The 24,935-nt window shown below is 38.2% G+C and overlaps 1 protein-coding gene across 1 annotated transcript in view; it reads right to left on the bottom strand.

Annotated features, from left to right (window-relative positions):
- Window positions 1–447: 447 nt before the first annotated feature.
- The window catches only part of SEPTIN14 (septin 14), a 32,647-nt gene continuing 8,159 nt past the window's right edge, over window positions 448–24,935 (bottom strand). The window contains exons 4-9 of the mRNA XM_004599408.2: window positions 17,754–17,940; window positions 13,263–13,424; window positions 10,192–10,288; window positions 6,584–6,752; window positions 5,440–5,572; window positions 448–668 (exon numbers count right to left, since the gene is read on the bottom strand). Coding sequence (XP_004599465.2) covers window positions 489–668; window positions 5,440–5,572; window positions 6,584–6,752; window positions 10,192–10,288; window positions 13,263–13,424; window positions 17,754–17,940 — 928 coding nt within the window. The 3' untranslated portion in view covers window positions 448–488. The remainder of the gene's footprint in view (window positions 669–5,439; window positions 5,573–6,583; window positions 6,753–10,191; window positions 10,289–13,262; window positions 13,425–17,753; window positions 17,941–24,935) is intronic.

Raw genomic sequence — 24,935 nt, forward strand, 5'->3', positions numbered from 1 at the left:
AAGCCTGCAACTCCACACAGGTTCTCCCACATGAGTTAACAAGTACTACAACATCACTCAATATCTACCAGGTAACCACTATCAGGATGCTGGAATGAAGATGGAGTAGGAGGACTGTGGTGCAGTGAGTTAAGTCACCACCTGTGATGCTAGCTAAATATATTGAGTGCTGGGTCTAGTACAGTGGTTCCACCTCCAGTCCAGCTTCCCACTAATGCAGCAGTGAATGACCCAATTACATGAAGCCCTGCCAACCACATGGGACACCAGTATGAAGTTCCTGGTTCCTGGCTTCAGCCTGGCCCTCTCTTGGATTTGTGACGATTTGAGGAGTGAGTCAGCAGATTGAAGATCTCTGTTTCTCTTGCTCACTCTGTGTGTGTGTTTTTTCAAATGAAAAAAGATATTTTAAAAGACAGTCTCAGAGTTAAATCCAGGCATCCAAGTGGTGTCTTCAACATTGTGCCAAATGCCCACCCCAGAAAAGACTATTTCTTACGATCTTTGTCCTTTTTTATGTTGGTACACATGGGTGCCTGTAATGTTTCAGAGGTAGCTCTCATTTTATAAAAATCTATTATGTCTTCCTCCAGTTGTCTTTTCTCTTCCTCAAGCCTCATCATTTCTTCATGCTGAATTCTTTTAAGGTTCTCAAATTTGTCCTGTAACTGAGAAATAAATGTACAGCTGTGACTCGAAGAACAGTGTGGCAGAACACCTCAAACAACATGGTTGTCTTTCACGATTATCAGACAATTTCAAATACTCATGTTTAAAATGTATTTAATTTTATTTAAAAAGATTTTTTACTGAGAGAGAAGAGACAGAGAGGGACGGTCTTCCATCTGCTGATTCATTCACCAAATGGCGCAATGGCCAGAGCTGAACTTATCCAAAGCTGTGAGCCAGGAGCTTCTGCCAGGCCTCCCATGTGGGTGCAGGGTCCATAGGCCTTGGGCCACCTCGACTGCTTTCTTTCCCAAGGCCTTAAGCAGTGAGCTGTATCAGAAGGAGGGCAGCCAGGCCACAAACTAGAAATACTCTTTTCTCCATAATCTCGCCATCATTAGTACTTTCTTTTTTAAATAGCCATTCTAACAATAGTGAGGTGATAATCCAATATGATATTGATCTGAATTTCTCTAATGATGAGTTATATTAGCCAGTTTTATGCTTTACTTTGTCTGTCGGTCACTTCAATTTATTGAGATAAAAACAGTATTTCCATGCAGGATTTCCATTTAATGTCAACAAAACATACACATGAATTCCAAGTTAGCCACATAGCTACTATATAAAATGTGTAAATATATCTTTGCCTTTACATCTAAAACCTTTAATAAAGGAATCATCCTTTCTAATTAATTTAATCTTCTGCATGTATAGCCAATGCAAGTCTACAAGGTAGAACTTCATGGTGATGATGAAGTGTGAAATATACACCATTAGATTATTTCCTTGGCGATATTAAAAAAAAAAAAAGATATATTGTGAACTACGATATGATCTTTCAGACGAGTTGAACAGAATGTACATCCGGTAGCTGTTAGATGGAATGCTCTGTAAATGTCTATTAAGTTCAACATTTATACAGTACAAGTTAACTCTGTTACGATTGTCTTTCTTGATAAAGACTTCTGCAAGTCAGGTGTCAAATCCCCTACAATTATTGTGCTGGGATTTTATCTATCCCTTTAGGTCTGCTTATATTTGCTTTATTGACTTGGGTGCTCTGACATTGAGTACATGAATACTTACGACTTTTGTTTCCTCTTGCTGGACTGAACCATCTAGCATAATACAATGACCTTCCTTGTCTCTTTTCACTATTTTGGATCTTTCCCCTTCTATTTTACTTTTAAAATTTGTTTTCTCTCATAGAAATAGGATACTCTAGGATACTCTTTCAATGTTACAAGAAATCTTTATCCCATTGTTTCATGTTCATTCTATGGCCTATCTTTACAGGTGGAGGAAACTGACAGGGAATGACTTGATCAAAAAAGCAGAGAGGTTAGAATTACTAATAAAAAAAAATTCAACACCAGTCCTTCACTCTTCCCCACATTTTCAATTTGGGGTACTCCATTTTACCACTTTCAATATTGCCTATGCCTTGGCAATATAATGTAGATATTACTTTTTCTATTTTTCAAACTAAAGGTAGGAGTAGTTTATATACCATGTTTATAATATCACAGTGCTGTAATTTTTGTAGGTACTATTAAACGTGAAATATCTATGAATTTTCATATATATATTAACATTTTTTTTGCTTTAGTTTTGAGAAGCATAACTACTGTTTCTCTAAGACAAATCCAGTGAGGGTAATTGATTTTTTTCCTGCTAGAAATATCTTTATCTCTCTCTCTTAGCTCAAAAATGGGTTAGGCTTCGGACCAGAAATGGTCTCCCCAAGAAACTGTTCAACCCATCTGGACAATAAGTAGCTGGACTCTATGCTTGGTATATGTTTGCAAGGAAAGAATCTTGATTGAATTTGAACTGTAATACTGCATCAAGGTGGAGGAATCCACCGGGGGGAGGGGCGTGCGGAGGGGTGGGGGGATTCCCAGAGCCTATGAAACTGTCAAATAATGCAAAATAATTAATAAAAAATATATATATAATATGAAAAAACAATACATGCAATAGATAAACATTGATTGTTATCATTGTTATGCTTTCCTCTGCCTCTGTCATTCCAATAAATGATGCGCTTTAAAAAAAAATGGGTTAGGAACAATATTCTTAGTTGGCACTAAACCCTACTTCTAGACAGAAGGCTTTCTGCTAAGAAGTCTACATCCTTGTGTATTGTGAATCATTTGTGTGTTCACTTCTTTCTTCTTGGAGCACTGAGAATCCTCCCTTTATGTTTATGTTTAACCTTGGAGAGTTTAATTATATCTCTCAGGAAAAACGTGACTGAATTTGACCTTTGACCTTCCTTATTCCTGGATAGCTGAATTTTTCTCTAGGCTTGGGAAGGTTTCCATCATTATTTCTTTGAATATTATTTATACCCCCTTGCATTCTCAGCTCCCCCTTGAACTCTAATAACTTGATATTGGTTCTTTACCTGCTGTCCTAATGATCCTACAATGTTGGGTTTTAGCAATTTGGCATTGAGACCCAGAATAGTCCTATGGTTTTTTCCTGTCTGCTCATGAAAGCAGGAGGGAACCAGAGTCTGTCAGCTGCCCAGGCAGACAGTAAGTGGGTCATACCTGGATCTCTCAGTCATTAAGTATTCTGCAACTGTCAAGCTGCCCACCAGGTCTATAAGAAACTGGCAGTGATACACATCAAAACAAATCCATTTCACCAGGGTTCAGTCTTATGCCGAGTGCTGGGGCAAGTCTAAACGTTCTATCAACATGCACTTGCCTAAGGACAGAGACCGGTAAGATGTGCCCAGTGCTGGACTTCACCAACCCATCACTAAATCCAAAGACACAATCCCATGGCTCTCTGCTGTGTACCCAAGGATAGAAGAGGATGTTAAAGGAGTCTCCTTGTTGCCGAATCTGGGGAACAATTGGTTCCCACAGCCACGAGACCCTGTGAATCTCTAGGAGTGCCTGCCAGGTCCATCCTAGGCCCATAATGACAGACTGCCTTGAGCATAACCCACACTGCAACACAGGCCACTGCACAAAGCCAAGCAAACCCAGAAGCTCTATCCTTGAGCACACCTGGTAACTACCTTTGGACTTTAACATGTGCTGGGTCTCATGGCAGTGGTTGGATGGGCTCATAGCTCCAAAACAAGATGCTAATCTCCCTCTCCTGCCCTACTGTGTAAATGCTGTACTCCATTTTCAGCAAAGCTTTTAAGGAAGAATGGTACAGGCTATGAAGCTATTGAAGTTCCAATAATTAGTCTGCTGATACAAGCTTCGGGGCAGTATTAAAAGTTTAAGCACTGGGCCTAGTGGGTACCCTAGTGGCTAAAGTCCTTGCCTTGCATGAGCCAGGATTCCATTTGGGTTCCAGTTCGTGTCCCAGCAGCTCTATTTCCCATCCAGCTCCCTGCCTGTGGCCTGGGAAAGCAGTAGAGTACAGCCCAAAGCCTTGGAACCCTGCACCCATGTGGGAGACCCAGAAGAAGCTCCAGGCTCCTGGCTTTGGATCAGCTCCAATAAAAATAATAAATCTTAAAAGAAGAAGAAAGAGGAGGAGGAGGAGGAGGTGGAAGAGTTAGGGGAAACAGGGAAAATCTGAAGCTTCTCAGACATTCCTAAGGATGGTGGACAGAAATACAGATAGTAAGTGCAATTTTAATGAGGTTTCAGACAGAAACAAGCAAGAAGGTTTCTGAAACTTGACTAACGTCCATGTTCGCTGTATAACTGCAATAACACGGATGAATTCTTTCTCAGCCTAAGGCATTGTTCTGGGCAAATCTGAGCAGTAACAAGCCAGCCAAATTGCCTGGCAGAATAAACATCTAAGGAGTAAAACACAGTGCTGTATGACTTCTTTTGCTGTATTCAGTAAAAAATGAGAAAAATGATTGAAAGATGAAATTATAATTTGAATGAAAGAAGCAGTAAGATTTTGAACACCCCAAAGCTGGTGCTGCTCACAACTTTAAAAAAAATCATTCCAAGAGATGATTCTAAAGATGTTCTCAAGTGAAAATTTGCCAAAGAGATGAGTGAAGCTGTAAGGTAGCCAGGTTCTATTCATCAAGACCAGTAGAAATGAATTTTCAGAGATCTTGCAAGGTGAACCAGGGTTTTAACAGCAAGATTTCTGGAGAGATCCCTGAGGGACTTCAGCGTTCATTGCTCTGCTCCATTCTACTCCCCAGGTTTCAGTAAAGTACCCCGACCACCACAGCAGTCACTCAGAGGAGGCCAGGTATGACTCATCGAATTTCTGTTCAAGGTACGAGTCAAGATTCTGGCAACATATACATGGTACTAATTCTGTCGACACGCAGGCAAGAGCTGTGCAACCATGAATGTCTCTATATTTCAAAGGACTTCATAGACATTATCCCATGGACAGGGGACACAGTCACTGCATTGAATTCCCACCAGGGCAATGTCTTATGTAGCAATAGGAATGGGAGAACCTCCAGAGCACAGAGCAACCAACAAGGAAGTCCAAAGTGGGTAAGCTGCAGGTATGAAACATCAAGCCATTTCTCTGGTGGGGAAACTGGAACCCATAAAGCTACAAAACTGGAGCTACCTGAAACCTCGGAACCTAATCCCAGCACAGCAAGTCAGATGTGTGAAATTGCCCCAAATGCTCTAGAAATAATACAGAACTATAATTTTATAAAACTGACGTTTAAATCCTTCATGGAGAATGGGTAACTTTTGAAGTATGTCACATATCCTCAAAAATATCAACTGATCTTTAACTCCCAAATTAGTGAGCCCATTAAAAGCTGATATAAATCATTGAACCGGCAATACTTACCTCTTTCTCAGCTTCTTTAAATGCTGCTTCCTTCTCCCTTACTCGTTCCATAAACCTTTGTTTCAACTGTTCTTCTTCTCTATGGTATTGATGATAGAATTCTTGCCTTTTGGCTTCACAGGTCTCCTGAAAGCTAAAAAGAGTATATGTGTTATTCTCATATTAAAATGTCCATATGAATAAACATGTAAAAACATATTTGTAGGTTAGTTCTATGAAAGGACATTTGTCAATATTTTCTTGGGTATATTAAAAGAATAGGACAATTTCTGTATTACAAGATAAACAAATTGAAGCACAATATGTAACATGCGTATGTGTAGGGTATAAGAGTACCAGAATTTTTAAATACTTCTAGGGTCACAGCACAACAATACTGTTCTTTAACAGTACTGAAGACATCTCCTCTAAGGTATTTTTCACTTAGCTTCCAAAATATTGCATTGATGCTTTTCACCTCTTGCCATCATCAAACTTTCTTAGTATCCCTTACCGGTCTTTTGATTATTCAACAATCTCTTCCCCAGTCCTCTGCTTCATATAAATTACTTCATATAAATATGAAAATCAACAAAAATGTCTTAGATATATTTCAATATCTACATACATTTGATACATATATTTCAGCTTAAAATGGATCATTTCATTAGATCTCTTCTACTCTTTCCATCGAAGTCTTATAATGACTCATAAACCTAGATTAAGGATGGGGACCCAGCATGAGGGTCCAGTGACTAAATCTTCACCTTGCACTTGCTGGGCTCTCATATGGGTGCCTGTTCGTGTCATGGATGCTCCACTTCCCTTCCAGCTCCCTGCTTGTGGCCTGGAAAAGCAGTAGAGAATGGCCCAAAGACTTGGGACCCTGCGCCCATGTGAGAGACCTGGAAGAAGGTCAATAGTGGCAATTACAGCCACTTGGAGAGTAAACCAGTGGATGGAAGATCTTCCTACCTGTATCTCCTGTTCTCTGTAAATTTGCCTTTCCAGCCAAAAAAAAAATAAATAAATATTTTTTTAAAAGATCAAGGATGGGTCAGAATTAGAGAAGTAAAATAATTTACATTTCCAAATGATTATACCCTGCGGCTGTAAGAACATTCTCAATTATCCATCTAGTTGTCGCAGCAATTTCTGTACTCACCTAATTGGCTGGTTGTCTGGACCCAAATCGCTGAAACCCATCGACTGCAGTTTGAAGTACCTAAAACATTCATAATGCTGAGTGTGGGTTTGTTCTTTCAGGTCTTCCATATTGGAACAAAGGAGCATGTCTCGGAGCTTAACAAAGTCACAGTGATTTTCATTTTCCACTGACAAAAAGAAAATCCACGACACTCATTGTTGAGATTCAAGAAGCTTTCTTGAAAGAATACAAGAATGAAAACCACCTTTATAGTAACAGACAAGCAATTAACAGCAATGGTTCTTTTAACCATGTAACAGTGGATTTACTGACACATACCAACTCTTAGGCACTGTTTGTTTATACATTAGCAAATTTTATTTAAACTTAATGCCTAAAGAATAAATAGTAAAATCAGTGTCTGACCAGTATATAGTATGCACTACAGGTGTTCGTGGTATATGCACCTCTCTGAAGTCCTTCCCAGATTTTAATAAAGTATGTATTCTAATTTCACTAAAGAAAATTAAACTTTGATAACAAAATCCTTGATATTATGTATATTTTAGCTATAAAATCCATTTATTTGTTATATTTATGATATTTCAATGGCCAATACTAAGTCACTGCAAAAACTCAAGTGATTGTTTTGAGGTCACACAAAGAAGAGAAAGAAAAATTTCATCAAATAGGACACACATTTAGCCTAGTGGTTAAGGTATCAGTTAAGACAGCCGGCCCAGAACTATGGCTCAATTGGCTAACTCTCCCCTTGCAAGTGCTGGAATTCCGTATGGACACCAGTTCATAACCTGGCTACTCCACTTCCCATCAGGTCCCTGCCTGTGACCTGGGAAGGTATTTTAGGATGACCCAAAGACTTGGTATACTGCATCCATGCGGGAAATCCAGAAGTTTCTTGCTGCTGGCTTCAGTTCAGCTCAGCTGTATGCATTGTGGCCATTTGGGGAGTGAATCAGTGGATGAAAGACCTTTTTCTCTGTCTCTCCTTCTCTCTCTAGATCTGCCTTTCCCATAAAAAAAATGAATACATCTTAAAAAAAAAATAAGCTCCTGCAGATATTTGAATTTAATACCAAGTGTCAGCTTCTGGCTCTGGCTCCCTGCTAATGTAGAATAGTTGACTTTTGCCACTCACACGGCACAGCTGGATTGATTTTCCAGCTCCTAACTGTAACCCTAACCCAGTCCCAACGACTGTGATTATCTGGGAGTGAACCTGAGAGTGGAAGGTCTCTCTGCACAGCTGACTCATTGCATTTCCATCCAAAAATATTTTTAAAGGATATGATCAATCTAAATATATTTGTGTCCAACATCAGACTATTTATCTATCTGAAGCAAATATTAAGAAATCTTTAAGATAAATACAGACTGTAATATAATACTACTAGCACACATACTTCTTTCAGAAATAGGTAGTTTAGACAGGCCTTGTGGAACAGTGAACTAAGCTTCCACCTGCAATGTCACTATTGCATATCTGAGTGCCACTTTTGAGTCACAATTGCTCCACTTTCAAATTAGCACAATGAAATAGCATTCAATCTCAAAAAAAAAAAAAAAAAAGAAAAAAAAAAGGAAATTCTGTCCTCTGTATCAAAATGGGTAAACCTGGAGACCATTCAGCTTTGAAATAAGCCAGAGACAGGCAAATATGGCATGATTTCAGCTATATGTAGAATACTAAAAAGTGGACCTTAGAGAAGTAGTCAATAGAACCATGGTTACCAGGAGTTGGATAGAGTACTGGATAAAGGAGATTTGAGCCAAAGGATACAATATTCTTGTTAAATAAAAGAGAAAGTCAAGACAATTATTGTACATCATGGGTCTATTGCTAATACACTGCATTCTTGAAAAATTCAATATTGAGTATATGTTAAGTATTCTCACTACAAACATAAGGCTCATTTTTATGTTGATAACTTAAAGTTAGCCATTCAAAAACAAATACATATTTCAAATATGTTGTACATGAAACCTACATACACTTTGTTCATTGGAAATGCTTTAATTAAAAAAACAATCCATGTTAAAAATCCATGTGACTTTCTCTAGAGTTTACTATTTCTGAAAGATTACAAATCACTTGTCATTTTTGTATATAAAATGGTGATCACATTTTACCATAAAATTTACTTTATATTATATAATGTTATATGCAGTACAACATATAGCAATATATTAAAATGTTTCTACTATGTTTCATAATTTTGAAACACTGAAAGTGTCATAGAAATCAGTAAGTTAAAAATCAGCCCTTATCCAATCTTCATTGTATATGAACTAGATAATAAATTACTGTACATTACCTGGTTTCACCTCATCATGATACTAAATAACTAATGTAGCTGTGAATGGAGCAATTTATCAAAGGTAAATCATAATCAAATGTTTTAAAACTAGCTTGTCATAGTGTATGCTTGTGATCAATAAAATGGCTTTAGATTATATACATTGCTATGTGTATATGTGATGAATGTAAGCTTCAGTATTTATGCTTTTGTTGTGCTCAAATTCACATTGCTTCCCTCTATTCTGAATGTCATGACCTACACACACAGGTAGGGCTAATCAGGACCCACAGGATGAGCAAGAGGATGATGCTTTACCTCCATATTTCATCCACAGGCCTAATGTGACAACTTCCTGAGGATGAACCGCATCAGCTTAAATGAAATATAACCTGTGTCTCATTAGTGACTGCCAATTTACAGGTCAGAAAGAGTTAGCCATAGTTCTCAGATTACAATACTATTTTTTGTTATTATTATTTTATTTTATTTTTTTATTCATTGATTACATTGTATTATGTGATACAGTTTCGTTGGAACTGGGAATCACCCCTCCCCTCCCCCCGCCCTTCCCCCATGTGGAATATTCCACCTTGTTGCATATCCACTCATCAAGTACAATTGAGATTCCCTCTTTGCAAGCATAAACTAAACATAGAGTCCAACATCTTATAGTCCAATCTAGTTCCTCAGCTTCCTGGGGAGACCCCGTCCGGTCCGAGGGCAGAACCATCAGATTATCAACCCGATCAATTAAAGGCTCCAACATGCCCTCAGCAACAATTAACTTCGTTGTGTAACTAATAGCTATAGTATTGAGTAACCAGTATGTTAAAAGCAATTGCAATTTCTTAACCATCTTCTGTGATCACCTCATTGTCAATTCAGTTTTAGTTTATACACAACATATAACATAATATACATAAAATAACATGTTCTGCATAACATCATATCCTCTTAAATTAAGGCAAACATGTGGTATCTGACCTTTTGGGATTGGCTCATTTCCCTTAGCATTATGGTTTCCAGTTTAGCCCATTTGGCCACAAAGAACCTGTTTTATGAGAAGCCAACATGCACCCCTATGCTCATAGCAGCACAATCAGTAATTGCAAAAACATGGAAGCAACCGAAATGCCCATCAGCGGAAGACTGGATAAGAAAGCTATGGTTCATCTACTCCATGGAATATTACTCAGCCATTAAAAAAAACAAAATACAACGCTCTTTTGAGGTTACAGATGACATAGGATACATTTAACTTGGTTATCCTGGTCCCTGCTCTTTTTCATCTCTTTCGTCATTTACCTTGCAAAACTCCCCAGGGATAGTCACGGCCTCTGACCATTCTTTTTCCAACTTTTACCTCTTCCGTGCTACCTACCACAGCAAAAGGTAATAGTGCCTAGAAAATAAGAATATTATTAATGGAATTTTCTCATACTAACATGATACCATTACAAAAACTAAAAGGTGAGAATGTCATAATACATTTAATTAAAGCACATCCACTCATCAGATCTCAGCAGTTGGCAGCAAATACCTGCTGGCGTTGACCTCAGGCTAAGTCCATAACTGCAGAATATGTGCAAGATGTCACATTGGAGGGGAAAAAAAAAAAGAAAAGTAAGATTTTCAGCAGACATAATTCTTTTCACACTATCTTTACCTAAAAACACAGAGACATATTGAGAAAATGGGAGCCAAACCACTTTTAACTCCAATATAAGAAAATGGTGCTAAAACCAACTAAGATATTATTATCAGTTAATGTATAAATTCCATAACATGTGCTTATAATCAGTATCAAACATGTCCCTATGAATTCTAACTGTGATTGTATGTAAAAAGGGGGTCTCTCTGAATCATGACGGGAACTTTTTCCAGGTCAGTGGTGTCTGAAAAATAAAGTGTATGCAACAGGATACCTAGGAAGATGATGATCAAAGAAAGAAAATTGTTGCTAAGAGTGGGTTTTCAACAAGATGTGAAGGGATATTCTCCAATATACTTATGATCTGGCAGAACTTAGATGCAGATACAGAAATATCCAGATTCTGTTTCATAAAAGCTGTTATGATGGAATTGTGCCGGAGTCCAGCTCCAGGTGAGTTCGGAGCTTGAGAAGGGTGCGTGAAATAGGCGTAGAGAGAAGAAACAGACCACTACAGTTCCAAGATCACTGTGGACCATGCGAGAAAGCTGTCTGCTTTATTTATACAGAAGCAGTCACAAGCTCTGGCACAGACCTTTTACGTCATGGTGCTGCATCGACTCGACTGCAGAGTGCAGCCCCCAAGCGGTACAATCACAAAGTTTTCTTTAGGGGCAGTTTGACATAACTTCCAGGGGGACACAATTTACAACAGCTTGAGAGGTGAGTGAGGGAGGACTACACATTCCTTGCTTATCTCGGCTTGCCAGCTCCCACCTGCTCTCCTCAAGTCTGGGCTCTAACCTTGGCGCCGCCTGTGACAACCAGACCCCTATCTTAAATAAATAAATAAATCTTAAAAAAAAAAAACCCATACAGGAAGAAAAACTAAGAAAAATAGTCAGGTTGATATTAAAACCAATGTAAAGCACAATGAGAGCTAACTATTTACTGATTAAAACTGCAACTGGTGCCAAACTGCGTCCACAAGAAATAGCAACCGCAGTCTGTCACCAGGTTATTATTCAGAGAACAATCTTTTCTCAACAGCCCTCTTATCTCCCTGGAATAATTGTTTGTAGAAACGTAATCACGTGAATAAACAAAAAGAACGTTCCTTTGCAATAATCTATTGTATATAAGTTGATGGTTTGCTTCTGCAAACTGTACTCAGATACAACTGCCTTGAATTGTTGTGTCTGTTTGTCACTTGCCAAATCCTTGCCCACTGTTCCCAGGGTTCTGTTCCCCTCGAACTGATTGCTCCTGGCCGAGTCGGTCTGTCGCAGATACAGCACCAAAAACATAAGCCTCAAAAGCGAAAAAGCAGATGGCGCCAGCATTATGGTATAACAGGTTAAGCCACCACGCAAGGCCAGCATTCCATATGGATGCCAGTTTGAAACCCAGATGCTCCACTTCTCATCCAGCTCCCTGGTAATGAGCCTGAAAACTCAGCTGCACCCATGAGAGAGACCTTGGGAGAAGTTCCTGCCTCTTGGTTTGTGTCTGGTCCACCCCATCTGTTACAGCCATTTGGGGGAGTGAACCAACGGATGTAAGATTTCCCTCTCTCTGTCTCTCTCTCTGTCTCTCTCTGTCTCTCTTTCTCTGCCTTTCCCTCTGTGTAGATCTGCCTTTCAAGTAAAACAGTAAGTAAATAAATAACTGTTTTTTAAGGAAAAAAAAAAAGAAATGGAAAAAGCAGATAAATTAAGCTTTCTCAAAAGACTCCCTTGCAAATAGGAGGCAAAATGTGCAAGTCATATATCTCCTATGAAATCTGCACAAAAAAACATATAAAGAACTCATGCTGCATGAAAGACGCAATATTTTAAAATGGACGAAGGGTCCAACAGACAGCAAGCACATGAAACAGCACTCCACGTGACCAGGCGTCAGGGAAATAAACCTGAATCACAATGGGACCCTCTAATTGGGCTCAAATTAAAAATTCAGAAAATGGAAATCAAGACGAAGTGAAGGAACCGGAAATACTGTTGAATTTATGCTGGAGCAGCCACATTCAAAACAGTGTGTTCAAACGATTAGACACCGTTAACATGTGATCATGCATGAACTCAGCAGAAAAGAACAGTATTTGCTTGTGAACAATTGTACACATTCGAATCCGGAGGTACACTTTATAACAGCCTAAAGTTGCAAACCACTAATATATTTATCGATGATGAATGGATCAGCAAAATGCGCTATACGCATATAAAGATGATGTTAATTTAAAAATAATAAAGCAATGATGCCTGCCGTGATACATTTAAAACCACTCTAAGTGAACAAAACCAGATGCGACAAAATACATTTCATTCATAACAAATAGAAGAGAGAAATCAAAATATAGAACATAAGTTAGTTGCTGTTCAGGGCCGGAGAGGAAGGGACAGAAGGTGAGGAGGAGGTGGGATAAGAAATCAAGAATATGGGTATTTGCTACTGATGAACCTGCTCTAAAATTGACACACAGGTCACCTGCACGCATCTGTGAACGTATGAATTAAGTCCAAACCTGTGCAAACAAAACTGATCCATGAAAATCATTTTCAAGATCCAGAAAACCCCCTCCTCAAATTAGCTCTTGGAGGAAAAAAAAAAAAAAACATGTTGTATTTTCTCTTTGTCATAATGAAGTGTAAATAAAACATATTACTAATATTTCTACTTATAACTTGTGTCTACATTCCCACATGTAAAACAAACAGAAGCTTACATTCATTGAGGAGTTCGTTTGACCAGTAATTTCCTCATCTGATGGGAAACGATATATCTGAATGCCATTACTCCTCAACTCACTCATTATCTTGCTCTTAAACTTCGGTAAATCATTCTTAGAAATCGTATCTGCTTTGGCAATCAATGGTATAATGTTCACCTATCAAGAAAGAAGATAAACCAAATTACCTTTAATGATTTGCTGTTTCTCCTATACTTTGCACAAAGTCTCACAACCTCTGAAAATTTGTGTGATTCGATAAGCACTGGTAGTCATAACTTCCTTCCAAATTTCTGTTCTAAAATCAGTAATACCTTTTAATATTCCTCTTTCACCGTGACTTATGTTTAATAAGTTTCAACCTTATGTCTCTGCTAAAAATCTCTTATACTTCCAACACATCTGTGGTTAATAATATTTTTTTTTAGTGATATACTTTTTTTTTTTAAGATTTATTTTATTTTTATTACAAAGTCAGATATACTGAGAGGAGGAGAGACAGAGAGGAAGTGGAGCTGCCGGGATTAGAACCAGCGGCCATATGGGATCAAGGCGAGGACCTTAGCCACTAGGCCACGCTGCCAAGCCCTGTGGTTAATAATATTTAAGTAATACTATAAAAGACTATTTCATTATTAATATTATTTATTCTTAGATTGAGTGATTAAAAACTAGAAACAGTTCAACAAAACTTTGGAAGAGGATTTTTGCCCTTGTAGGTCTTCTCCATAAGGACACCCTAATCAGTGTCTCATTTTCACATGCCTGCGTGCTATCTAAATGACCCTGCAGACGGGAGACACAATGGGCCAAGCTGATACAGACATCCCTCAGCAGAGCTCAGGTTTGAGTCCCACCCAGTTTAATCCACTTGAACGCCAGCTCTCTGACAGTGTGCCTGGGAAAGCAGAAGTCAACAGCCCAAGTACTTGGTCCTTGCAACTGACATGGATAAAGCCAACAGGCTCCTGGCATCAGTTCTAGCCAGTGTGGCCTTTTGGGGAGTGGAATACTGGATGGTTGATTTTCTCTCTCTCCCAATCTTGTTTTTTGTCTGCCCTCTGTGTGCGACTCTCTCTGATGCTGCCAGTCAAATAAAGAAATCAATAAAGAATTTTTTAAATCTCCTTGAAGATAGATTTGCTTGTTTCCCCAAAAACACAAGAAATTAAGACTGTTTATTTTCATGACTGAGTGTTAATATTGGTGTGTGTGCAAAATGTACCTTTCTAATAAATATGTTCATTTACATTTGTAAAAAGGAATTATTTTCCCTTTTGAAGCTGAATATTTGCATTTTTAGCTTCAATTTTTACCTATAAACTTTTTCCCAATTCTCCTACAATACCAAACTCATCTCTACACATTTATATTGAAATAACTAAACTGGTAAAAAATTAAAATATACAAAATTCTTACATGTTTTACTACTCTTAAGATATTTTAAACATAGCTATACAATATCAAAATCCATAAAACGGAAAGAATAAATAGCTCTCAGTTTTAGATGGATAATTTTTGCTTTAAATTTCTTGAAGCACTCTAAAAACGATTGGGGAAACACATTGCTTTAAAATTAAAACAAAGTCGTTCAACATTTTGTCAAATGTTGATATCTAAACACAAGAGCTTCCACCATGCAGAACAGACAACTGCTAAGGTAGGTCCACGCTGAAAATAAATGATTAAGATTGTATTGATAAAAAAGCTCTGTTGACATCGTTCAGTGGGAGCAACTCATTGAAACACAAACACAAAATTTCCCTATCAATAATTTTTCAACGTCCATTTTTGAGAGAGAAGAGGCACTTATTGAAAGTATAATTGAACAACCTGGAAATGAAGATAGCACATTTGCTACCCCTTTGGGTGGTCTGCCTTTATCCAAAAAAAATTATTTGATGTTCACAGATAATCACACAATTAATATATTACCAATTATAAAATTGAGGAAGTGCTTAATATGAATAAAGATATAACTTCTTTCAATTGATGTCACCTGAAATTATACACCAAGATTTGTTTCCAACTAAAGCAGTACGTAACAAAATCTATTACTTTTATCATAAATGGAACCTAACCTTGTAACTTTTCCTCTCTTTAGCTGGATAAAAAAAAAAAAAAAAAGACAGGAATCAGTGCAGAAAAAAAAACCAATGTGGTGACAGTTGCATTTATATTTAGCTTGACTCTTAAAAATTGCATGTTTTTGGAGCTGGCATTGTGGCGCAGCATGCTAAGCATTCATTGGCAATATTTGCATCCCATATGAGAGTGCTGGTTCAAGTCCTGACTGCTCTACTTCCCACACAGCTTCACGCTAATGTGCCTGGGAAAGGAGCAGAAATGGCTCAAGTATATTGGCTGCTGCCACCCACATGGGAGACAGGATGGGATTGTGTGGGTGTCTGGCTTCAGCTGGCCCCCTCATTGGAGGCATTTAAAACTAAATCATTGAATAGAAGATTTCCTATCTGTCATCTATCTATCTACCTCTCCTTCAATCACATTCTCCACATTTTAAATAAATAAATCTACTGCATGCTTTTAAACATTTTATGTGGAATATTTTAGATTTACAGAAGAGTTGCAGAAATAATGAAGAAAATCAGACTTCACAATGTATCAGTTCTTCAAAGACTAGAAATATGTTGAAATAGGAAAACCTTGAAATCACTGTCCATACATTAATCTCAAAAAGTTCAAGATAGTTTCCCAAGGTCACAGGTTAGCATGTGATGAAACAAATATTCAATATTCTTGCAATCACAATGAATTCTAGAACATCTTTATATACAACATTATATTCCTTCTGTTTGGATACAATTAAGTGACAACGGCTTATTTTTTCTATACATTCGGTAAGATGATTTTCTATACATTCAAACTGAACCATGAGAAATTCATAAATAATCCAAAAATCAATCAAATGTACAGGGTCTCATAAATTTCATCCGGAGTTTCCTGAAGCCATGAGAATACACATCTTGCCAAAAGAAGATCAGTATGTGTCCTAAGCTTTGAGAGAAAGAATCGTGCTTTTATTGGCTGTTTCTGAAGAGCAAGCTAACGCTTCCTGCGTCTCTTATGTTCTGAACCCTGTCTGATAGGACCAGTAGCCAAAATCGGCAAAGATTCAGCTTGCACATTGACAGGGGCTCCAGCCAAGCACCACCAGGATTCTTTGAAACGTTTACAGTGAATATAATGTCTTATTTATTTATTTATTTGTTTGTTTATTTATTCATTCATTTATTTTTATGGCAAAGTCAGATATACAAAGAGGAAGATATACAAAGAGGAAGATCTCCAAGTGATTGCAACGGCCGGAGCTGTGCTGATCCGAAGCCAGGAGCCAAGAAGCCTTTTCCAGGTCTCCCATGTGGGTGAAGGATGCCAAAGTTTTGGGCCATCCTCAACTGCTTTCCCAGGCCACAAGCAGGGAACTGGATGAGAAGCGGGGCCGCTGGGAATAGAACCGGTGCCCATATGGGATCCTGGCAAACTCGAGGAGAGGACTTTTTAGCTGCTAGGCTATGGGACCGGGCCCTTACCTATTGTTTTAAATATTGAGAAATAATGGTGTCTACGTTCTATTTTATTGGATTTTTCATCAGCACCTCCTTTTAATAAACTAGTACAATATTTATTATGTCTACAAAGAGGTTAAAATTGAAATTTACCAAACACTGACTTTTTAAACTTTTTTTTTATTATTAGCATTTGATGATATAGTTCCGTAGGTCCTGAGATTTCTCTTACCCCCTTCCCAAGTTCTCTCCCCCCCACCCACTGAGTTCCCCTATATCATTACTATAGTGTAGTTCTTCATAAACAGTCATATGTCCATCACTGCGGGCATGGACAATGGCAAAGAGTCCAGCATCCTATTGTCAAGATATAGTGAACAGTTTCACTGGGAGTCCATCTTTGTCAGGAAGTAGAGATGCATACTGCATTGTATCCTCACATCTAGATATGTTAGTCTCCATCACACAGTTACTATTTTACCACCTCCAAATTTATGTTAAATTTCTAAGCCTCCAGTATCTCAGAATGTGTCTATAATTGAAAACACATTTAAAGGAGTTATTAAAGCTGAATACCGCTGTTACAGTAGAGCCAAATGCAGTCTCAGCAGTACCCTTAGGAAGAAAAAACTAGAATGCACAGAGAGATACCTTTGATGGAACGGAGAGTCAGACAACTGGCAACCCAGAAAGAGGTTTCAGAAGCCAGGAAATGTGTTGACATTCTGATGTTGGATTGAATTTGCAGGATTATGAGAGGGAAATGTTTATTGCTTAAACCATCCAGTTTCTGATAATTTGTTACGGCAAACTTAGACAATGAATACAAATGCCGTAACAGAAAAAAAAATGCATTCACATAGTATTCAATAGTAGATAGCTACGTTCAAATGCTACGACATGTTACTATCTCAAAATAAATGTTAAGCATTAAAAGCTGATGATTTATCACACATACCTTGCTGTCAATGCTCTTCATTGTGATTATGTCAATGGACTTGAGAGAATGCCCTGTAGGTGAAATGAAGTAGAGGCACGCATGGACTCGAGAATCGTGGTACTCAAAGAAGGAACGTTTAATCTTCAGTTCTTCTTGAAGATAAGCCTCAAATTGAGCATCTAGGTAGTCAACAATTGGTTGGTAGCTAAAAGCAAAAAGCATTATAATTCAATAAAATCTGAAGTCTATTTTTGATTATCTAATAAGTAAAATGCATGCTAAATAATTTTCTCTTTTATTCTTAATTTCCATTTTGTAATTTTGCAAGTACAAGACTTCCCCTCTCTCCTCCTCATCCCTTTCTCTTCCCCAACCCCTCCATAGCCCCTGTGTTTTGTAATAAAAAAAAAATGTCCGTCAGGTGAAGTGTTGACTCCAGTACTCTGTTCTTTAGAAAGGTCACATGGGTCACTATTGGTATACGCAATGCTAGAAAGTTTAACATTTTGTTGTCTAGGTATATTTAGACATCTCATCGGGGGCCTACTTTTATTCAGTAGTAGATTCATCCTGTTGACTTTCTTTGATTGTTGGTACTCTGGTCTCCATTACATCCTTCGTGTGTGAGATCAAAAGTGTAAGTTTACCTTAGTATCTTTTTCTTTTGTATTTGGATGGAGGTTGTCTTATGTTAGAGTGAACATATGACATCTGTTGTTTTGGAATTGGCTCATTCCGTTGAGCCTAATAGTGTCCAATTGGGACTATTTGGTTGTACATGATGACATTTCATTTTTTTTTAGTAGCTGAGTGGTGTTCCATAGAGCAGACATACCAGTTTCTTTATCCAGCCCTCACTCAATGGGCATCTAGGTTGGTGCAGCCACTATGGAAGTCGATATGGAGAATACTCAGGCAACTGAAAATTCACCTACCATGTTGACCCAGGAATTCCACTCCTGGGAATATATCCAAAAGAAATGCTACATACACACGAGAAAGCAGTGTGTACTCCTGTGTTCATTGCAGCACAATCAACAATTACAAAACCATGGAAACAACCTAAATAATTTTCTATGGTGACTAAGAAGATGAGTAACATGCCCATAAAAGACACGAACTTCAGGATATCCAAGATGTCTGAATAGGATAGTGACATGCTGACTATGACTGTGGGATGCTTTCAGAAGAAAAGTGGAGGAACTGTACTCCCAGGAGACAGTTGGAGAAAAGCAGAAATTTTACAGAAGGAGAACCACCATGGAGCACTGGGGAGAGTCCCACAATAGCAAGAGAGGCAGTGTCAGCAATGAACAGCTGGAAAGGATGCCGTCTTCCTGGAGCCGGATGCCTAGCTTAGCAGTATGGAGCAGGCAACATCTCTTTAAGCCAGTAGAGGCTCCTGCGGCCCTACCATGGGCTCACCTTGGGCTGTTGGCTCACCTTGATGGAGAGGGGATGAGGCTGTGATAACAGTGGGTACAACCATATCCCTGTCTCCACACCAGCCCATCACTGCTTATGATAGAGGGCATCTGGCAACAAGTGCAATAGCCCAGGGGCTGGATCCTTGCTTTGCTTGTGCCAGGTTCCCAGGTGGGTGCAAATTCATGTCCTGGCTACTCTGTTTCCCATCTAGCTCCCTGCTTGTGTCCTGGGAGGGCAGTAGAAGACAGCCCACCAGCACTGGAACCTTGAACCCGTGTGGGAGACCCACAGGAGGGTCCTGGCTTCAGATCGGATCAAATCCAGTCATTGCAGCCACTTGGGAAGTGAACCAACAGATGGAGGATGTTTCTCCCTCTCGTTCTCTCTGTGGATCTGCCTTCCCAGTAGGAATGAATAAATCATTTAAACATTATAAAGGAAGTCTATCACACCAAACTCTTCACCACTCTGGACTCTTGTCCCACCCTGAACAACCGTCAAAGCTCTCTGGCCCCACCTATCATACAGCTCTGGATATAATCTAAAGAAGCATATACTCCAGTAAGTCACAGAGGTATGTTTCAAAGACAAAAGCCTTCAGAGAAGAAAATCTACAAGTATTTCTGCAAGTACCTAAAAATAAACATAAAAATACAAGAAACATGAACAAGAAATACAATATGACCCCACAGGGCCTGGCGCAACAGCCTAGTGACTAAAGGCCTCGCCTTGCATGTGCGAGGAACCTATATGAGCACCGGTTCTAATCTCAGCAGCCCCACTTCCCATCCAGCTCCCTGCTTGTGGCCTGGGAAAATATTGAGGACAGCCCAAAACCTTGGCACCCTGCACCTGTTTGGGAGACCCAGATGAAGCTCCAGGTTCCTGGCTTCAGATCAGCCCAGCTCCACCCATTGTGGCTGCTTGAGGGGTGAATCATCGGATGGAAGATCTTCCTCTCTATCTCTCTATATATCTGACTTTCCAACAAAAATAAATAAATCTTTAAAAAAATATGACCCCAACCAAAAAAAACCCCACAATAACACTTCAATATTAGAGTGTAAAGGCAAAGAGATTGATGGAATACCTGAAAAGGGTTTCAAAAGTATAAAAGGAGTAGTGAAAAATTCAGAGAAGAAAAGCCATGAGTCAAACAAATCCATATAGGATGTGGATGCTGAGTTCTACCTGGAAACAGAGCTAGGGAAGAGAAAAACTTAAATTATAGAAATGAAGAATTCTATATGCCAAATAAAAGATACAGTAGAAGGTCTTTGACCACAGACTCAGTGAGGCAGAATAAATATCAGAGCTATAGGACAAATCCTTGGAAACATCACAGTAAAACAGAAAAAAAAGAGATGAAGAAATTAGAATAATCCAAAACAATGTTCAAGATTTACGGGGTATTAACAAGTGACTAAACATACAAGTCATAGAAGTTCACATTTCATAGATCCTGAAGGTGTGAAGAGAGAGAATGGATGAGGACTACTAGTTAGTGAAGTAATAGAAGAAACATCCTACTTCAAAGAAAGATAAGGACATCAAATTACAGGAAGCACACAGAAATCCTAATACGCATGTTCAGAAAAATATTTACCATGATACTTTATAGTCAAACTTTGAGAAGTAAAACATAAGGAAGAAAAAAAAACCCTAAAACATGCACAATGGAATTTAATTGATGGATAATTGCTCACAAGAAACCCTACTGGCTAAGAGAGAATGCGGAGGGAAAAAAGCTGTCAAAAATTATACCAGGTAAAGCTCTAATTTTTAAATGAATGTGAGGAGTAGTGCCATGGCATAGCAGACTAAGCCTCTGCCTGTAGCACCAGGATCCCATATGGGCAGCAGTTACTATACCAGTACTCCACTTCCAATCCAGCTCCCTGCTTATGGACTAGGAAAGCAACAGATGATGACCCAGGTCCAGAATCCCTATGAGAGATCTAGAAGAAGCTCTTGGCATCTGGCTTCAAAAGGCTTGGCTCCAGCCATAGTGGTCATTTGAGAAGTGAACCAGAAGATGAAAGACATATAACTCCCTCTTCCTCCTCTCCATAATTCTGACTTTCAAATGAAATAATTTTATCTTTAAAGATGAAATCAAAATAAAGACCTACAAGAGAAACAGAACTAGAAAAAATTTGTCTCTACTTGTCCAACCTTACAAAAGATACTCAAGGATATGGTACATAGAAAAAGAGAGAGAGAGAGCGCCAGCATTGTGAAAGAATGTGGAGGCAGGAAGTCTCCTTGCAAAAGTACAAAGAAATCTAAAATAAACAATGGAATACTTATTGGACAACGGTAGGACCAATAATATTATCAATAATAACCATGAATGCAAAACACCTGAATTCTCCAAATAAATTTACAGACTAGGGGCCTGCCACGATAGTCTAGTGGCTAAAATCCTTGTCTTGCATGAACCACAATCCCATATGGACACCACATTGTGTCCCAGCTGCTCCACTTCCCATCCAGCTCCCTGCTTGTGGCCTAAGAAAGTAGCTGAGGATGGTCCAAAGTCTTGGGACCCTGCACCTGTGTGGGAGACCCGTAAGAAGCTCCTGGCTCCTGGCTTCAGATCGTTAGCTCCGGCCATCATGATGTCTTGGGGGGTGAACCCACATATGGAGGATCTTTCTCTCTGTCTCTCTTCTTTGTAAATCTGCCTTTTATAATAATAAATAAATCTTAAATATATGTACATATGAACATATGTATACAGCCTAGCTGAGTGGATTAAAAAAATAAGATCCATTTATTTGCTCCCTGAAAACAAAACACTTCACCAACAAATATTGATACAGACTAAAAGTGAAAGTACGCAAAAAGATAATCCATGCTAATGGAAATCAACAATCAGCAGGTATAGTCATCCTAATATCAAATAAAATAGACTTAACACAAAAAATTGTCTAAAGAGACAAATTTTATCATGATTAAGGGATCAATGTAATAGGAAGAAGTGATAATAGTAAAAGCATTTGCACTCAATACTAGTGTTACTGGATATTTAAAACAAATATTAATTAATCCAAAGGGAGACATATGTGCTAACAGAATAATAATGGGGACTTCAGTATCCCACTTTAATTCATTGTCAGATCAACCAGACCAAAAAAAAAAAAATCAACAAAGAAACAACATAGCTAATCTACACTATGATCAAAGGCAGCTAATCATTATCTACACAATATGTCACCCAATAATTAAAGCATTGACATTTTTTATCAGTGCATAAAACCTTTAGTGTAGACCACATACAAGGTCATAAGGTAAGTCTCAATAAATTCAGGAAAACTGAAATCTTAATATACATATTTTTCTGATAACTGTGAAATAACGCTAGAACTCAACAACTTAAGAAACTATATAAAACATACATATACATGTAGACTGAACTGCACACTCCGCATGGACACTGGGTTACAGAAGAAATTAACATGGAAATCAGGAATGGCACCATGGCACAGTAGATTAAGACTCTAACGGTGGTGCTGGCATCCCATATGGATGTTGGATCAAGTACTGGCTGCCACACTTCCAAACCAGTTCTCTGATAACATATCGGAAAATGCAGCAAACTACAGCCCAGGTCCTTGGGCCCTGCATCCATGCAGGAGATCCAGAGGAGGCTCCAGGCTCCAAGATTCTGACCAACCCAGCTTCAACACTGCAGCCCTTTGGAGAATGAACCAGCATATGAAAAAATCTCCTCCCTATGTAACTCTGCCTTTGGAATAAAAATAAATGAATCCTTTTTTTAAAAAAAGGGGAATTAGAAATTCCTGGAAACAAATGAAGGTGACAACACAACATAACAAAACTTGTGGAAAACACCAAAAACAGTGTTGTGTTATTTAAAAGAAATATATATTTATATTATATATAGTGTCTACATCAAGAAATCGGAAAGATGTCAAGTAAATTGTCTGTCTACAATGCATTTTAAAACCAAAAGTAAAATAGAAGAAATAAAAAGATGATCAGAGAAATTATGAGCTGTTTTTGAAATAATAAATAAATAAAATCAATACACCATTGGCCCAATTAACAAAAAAAAAAAGTAAAGAAGACCCAAATTAATTAACTTAGGGATGAAAACCAGGTGTTACAATCATATCACAAAAGAATAATCAGAAGTTTCTATAAACAGCTATATGCCAACAAATTGGAAAATCTAAAAGAAATGGATAGACTTAGTACAAATGATCTACTAAAACTGAGTCACAAAGACATAGAAAACTTGAGTGGACCAATAACTAATACATAGTAAATCAATAATACCTTTCCTGACAAAGAGATGCCCAGGACCAGAATGCTTCACAGCTGAATTAAACCAAAACTTTTTGAAGAACTAATTCCAATTCTTCCAACACCATCCAAAATAATTGAAAAGTAGAGATTTCTTACAAACTCCTTCTATGAAATTAGAATGACTTTAATTCCAAAACCAGAAAAAAGATGAAACAAAAAAGGAGAACTGTGGACCAACATATCTGATGAACAAGAATCATCAAGAATACACTAGCTAATCAAATTCAACTATGTCAGAATGATTGTTCACCAAGATCAACTGGGATTTATCTCTGATGTGTTGTGTTCAGCGATGGTTAATCATATGCAAATCAATATGTATGATACACCACATCAAGAAATGGAAGAATAAAACTCATATGATTATTTCAACAGATGCAGGGAAAGCATTTGAAAAATACAATATATTTTTATGACAAAGACCTAAAGTAAATTGGGTATGAAGGAAACATATCTCAAAAACAATTAAGGTAATTTATAGCAAACTCATAGCCAGCATCATTATTATACAGGGAAAATTGGAGGTGTTTCTACTAGGATACAGAGCCAGATAAGGATACCCACACTCACCATTGCTATTCACCACAGTTCTGGAAGTTCTAGTCATAACTATTAGATGAGAAAAGAAGATCAAACTCATCCAAGAGGAGAAAGAGAAAGTCAAATGATCCTGTTTCCTGATAATGTGATCCTATACACAGGGTAACCAAAAGACTGCACTAAGGATTATTGGAACTCCTAAGACAGTTTGGCAAGGTTTCAGGATATAGATCAATGCATAAAAAATCGATAGCTTTTGTAAAGATTTTCAAAAGTCATGATTGAGAAAGAACTTGTAAGATCAGTCCCTTTAATAATAGCTGCAAAATATTTAAATAACTTGGGCTAGCCAAGGATACGAGAGATCTTTACAATGACAATTACAAAAACATTAAGGAAAGGAAAGAAAGAAAAGATAAAAACAAGGGAAAAATCATCCATGTTCATGAATCTCCAGCCAACTGGTGCACTCCCTGAAGTGGCTAAAACAGCCAGAGCTGGGGCAGGCAGAGACCCGCAGCCCACAGCTCCGTCTCGATCTCTCAAGTGGATGGTATACTGAAGTCCACGAGCCACCATCTGTACTTCCCAGGCCCAGTAGCAGAGAAATGGATCAGAATTCAAGTCATTAGGACTCTAACTGATATTCTGATAGGAGAAGCAGAGTTCCTGAGTGGAGACTTAACTGGCTATGCCACACATGAACCCCTCTTATACACACTGATCCCAGTCTTTAGCCTGTATTTCAAAATTACTTTCTTTTTAAAGACCCATTTATTTTTATTTGAAAGGCAGAGTTACAGAGAGACAAAGAGAAAGATCTTCCATCTACTGATTCACTCCCCAAAAGGCCATAAGTGGCCAGAGCTGAACTGATCCAAAACCAGGAACCATGAG

The sequence above is a fragment of the Ochotona princeps genome, chromosome 24 (assembly GCF_030435755.1).
Source record: "Ochotona princeps isolate mOchPri1 chromosome 24, mOchPri1.hap1, whole genome shotgun sequence".
NCBI classification, from domain to species: domain Eukaryota; kingdom Metazoa; phylum Chordata; class Mammalia; order Lagomorpha; family Ochotonidae; genus Ochotona; species Ochotona princeps.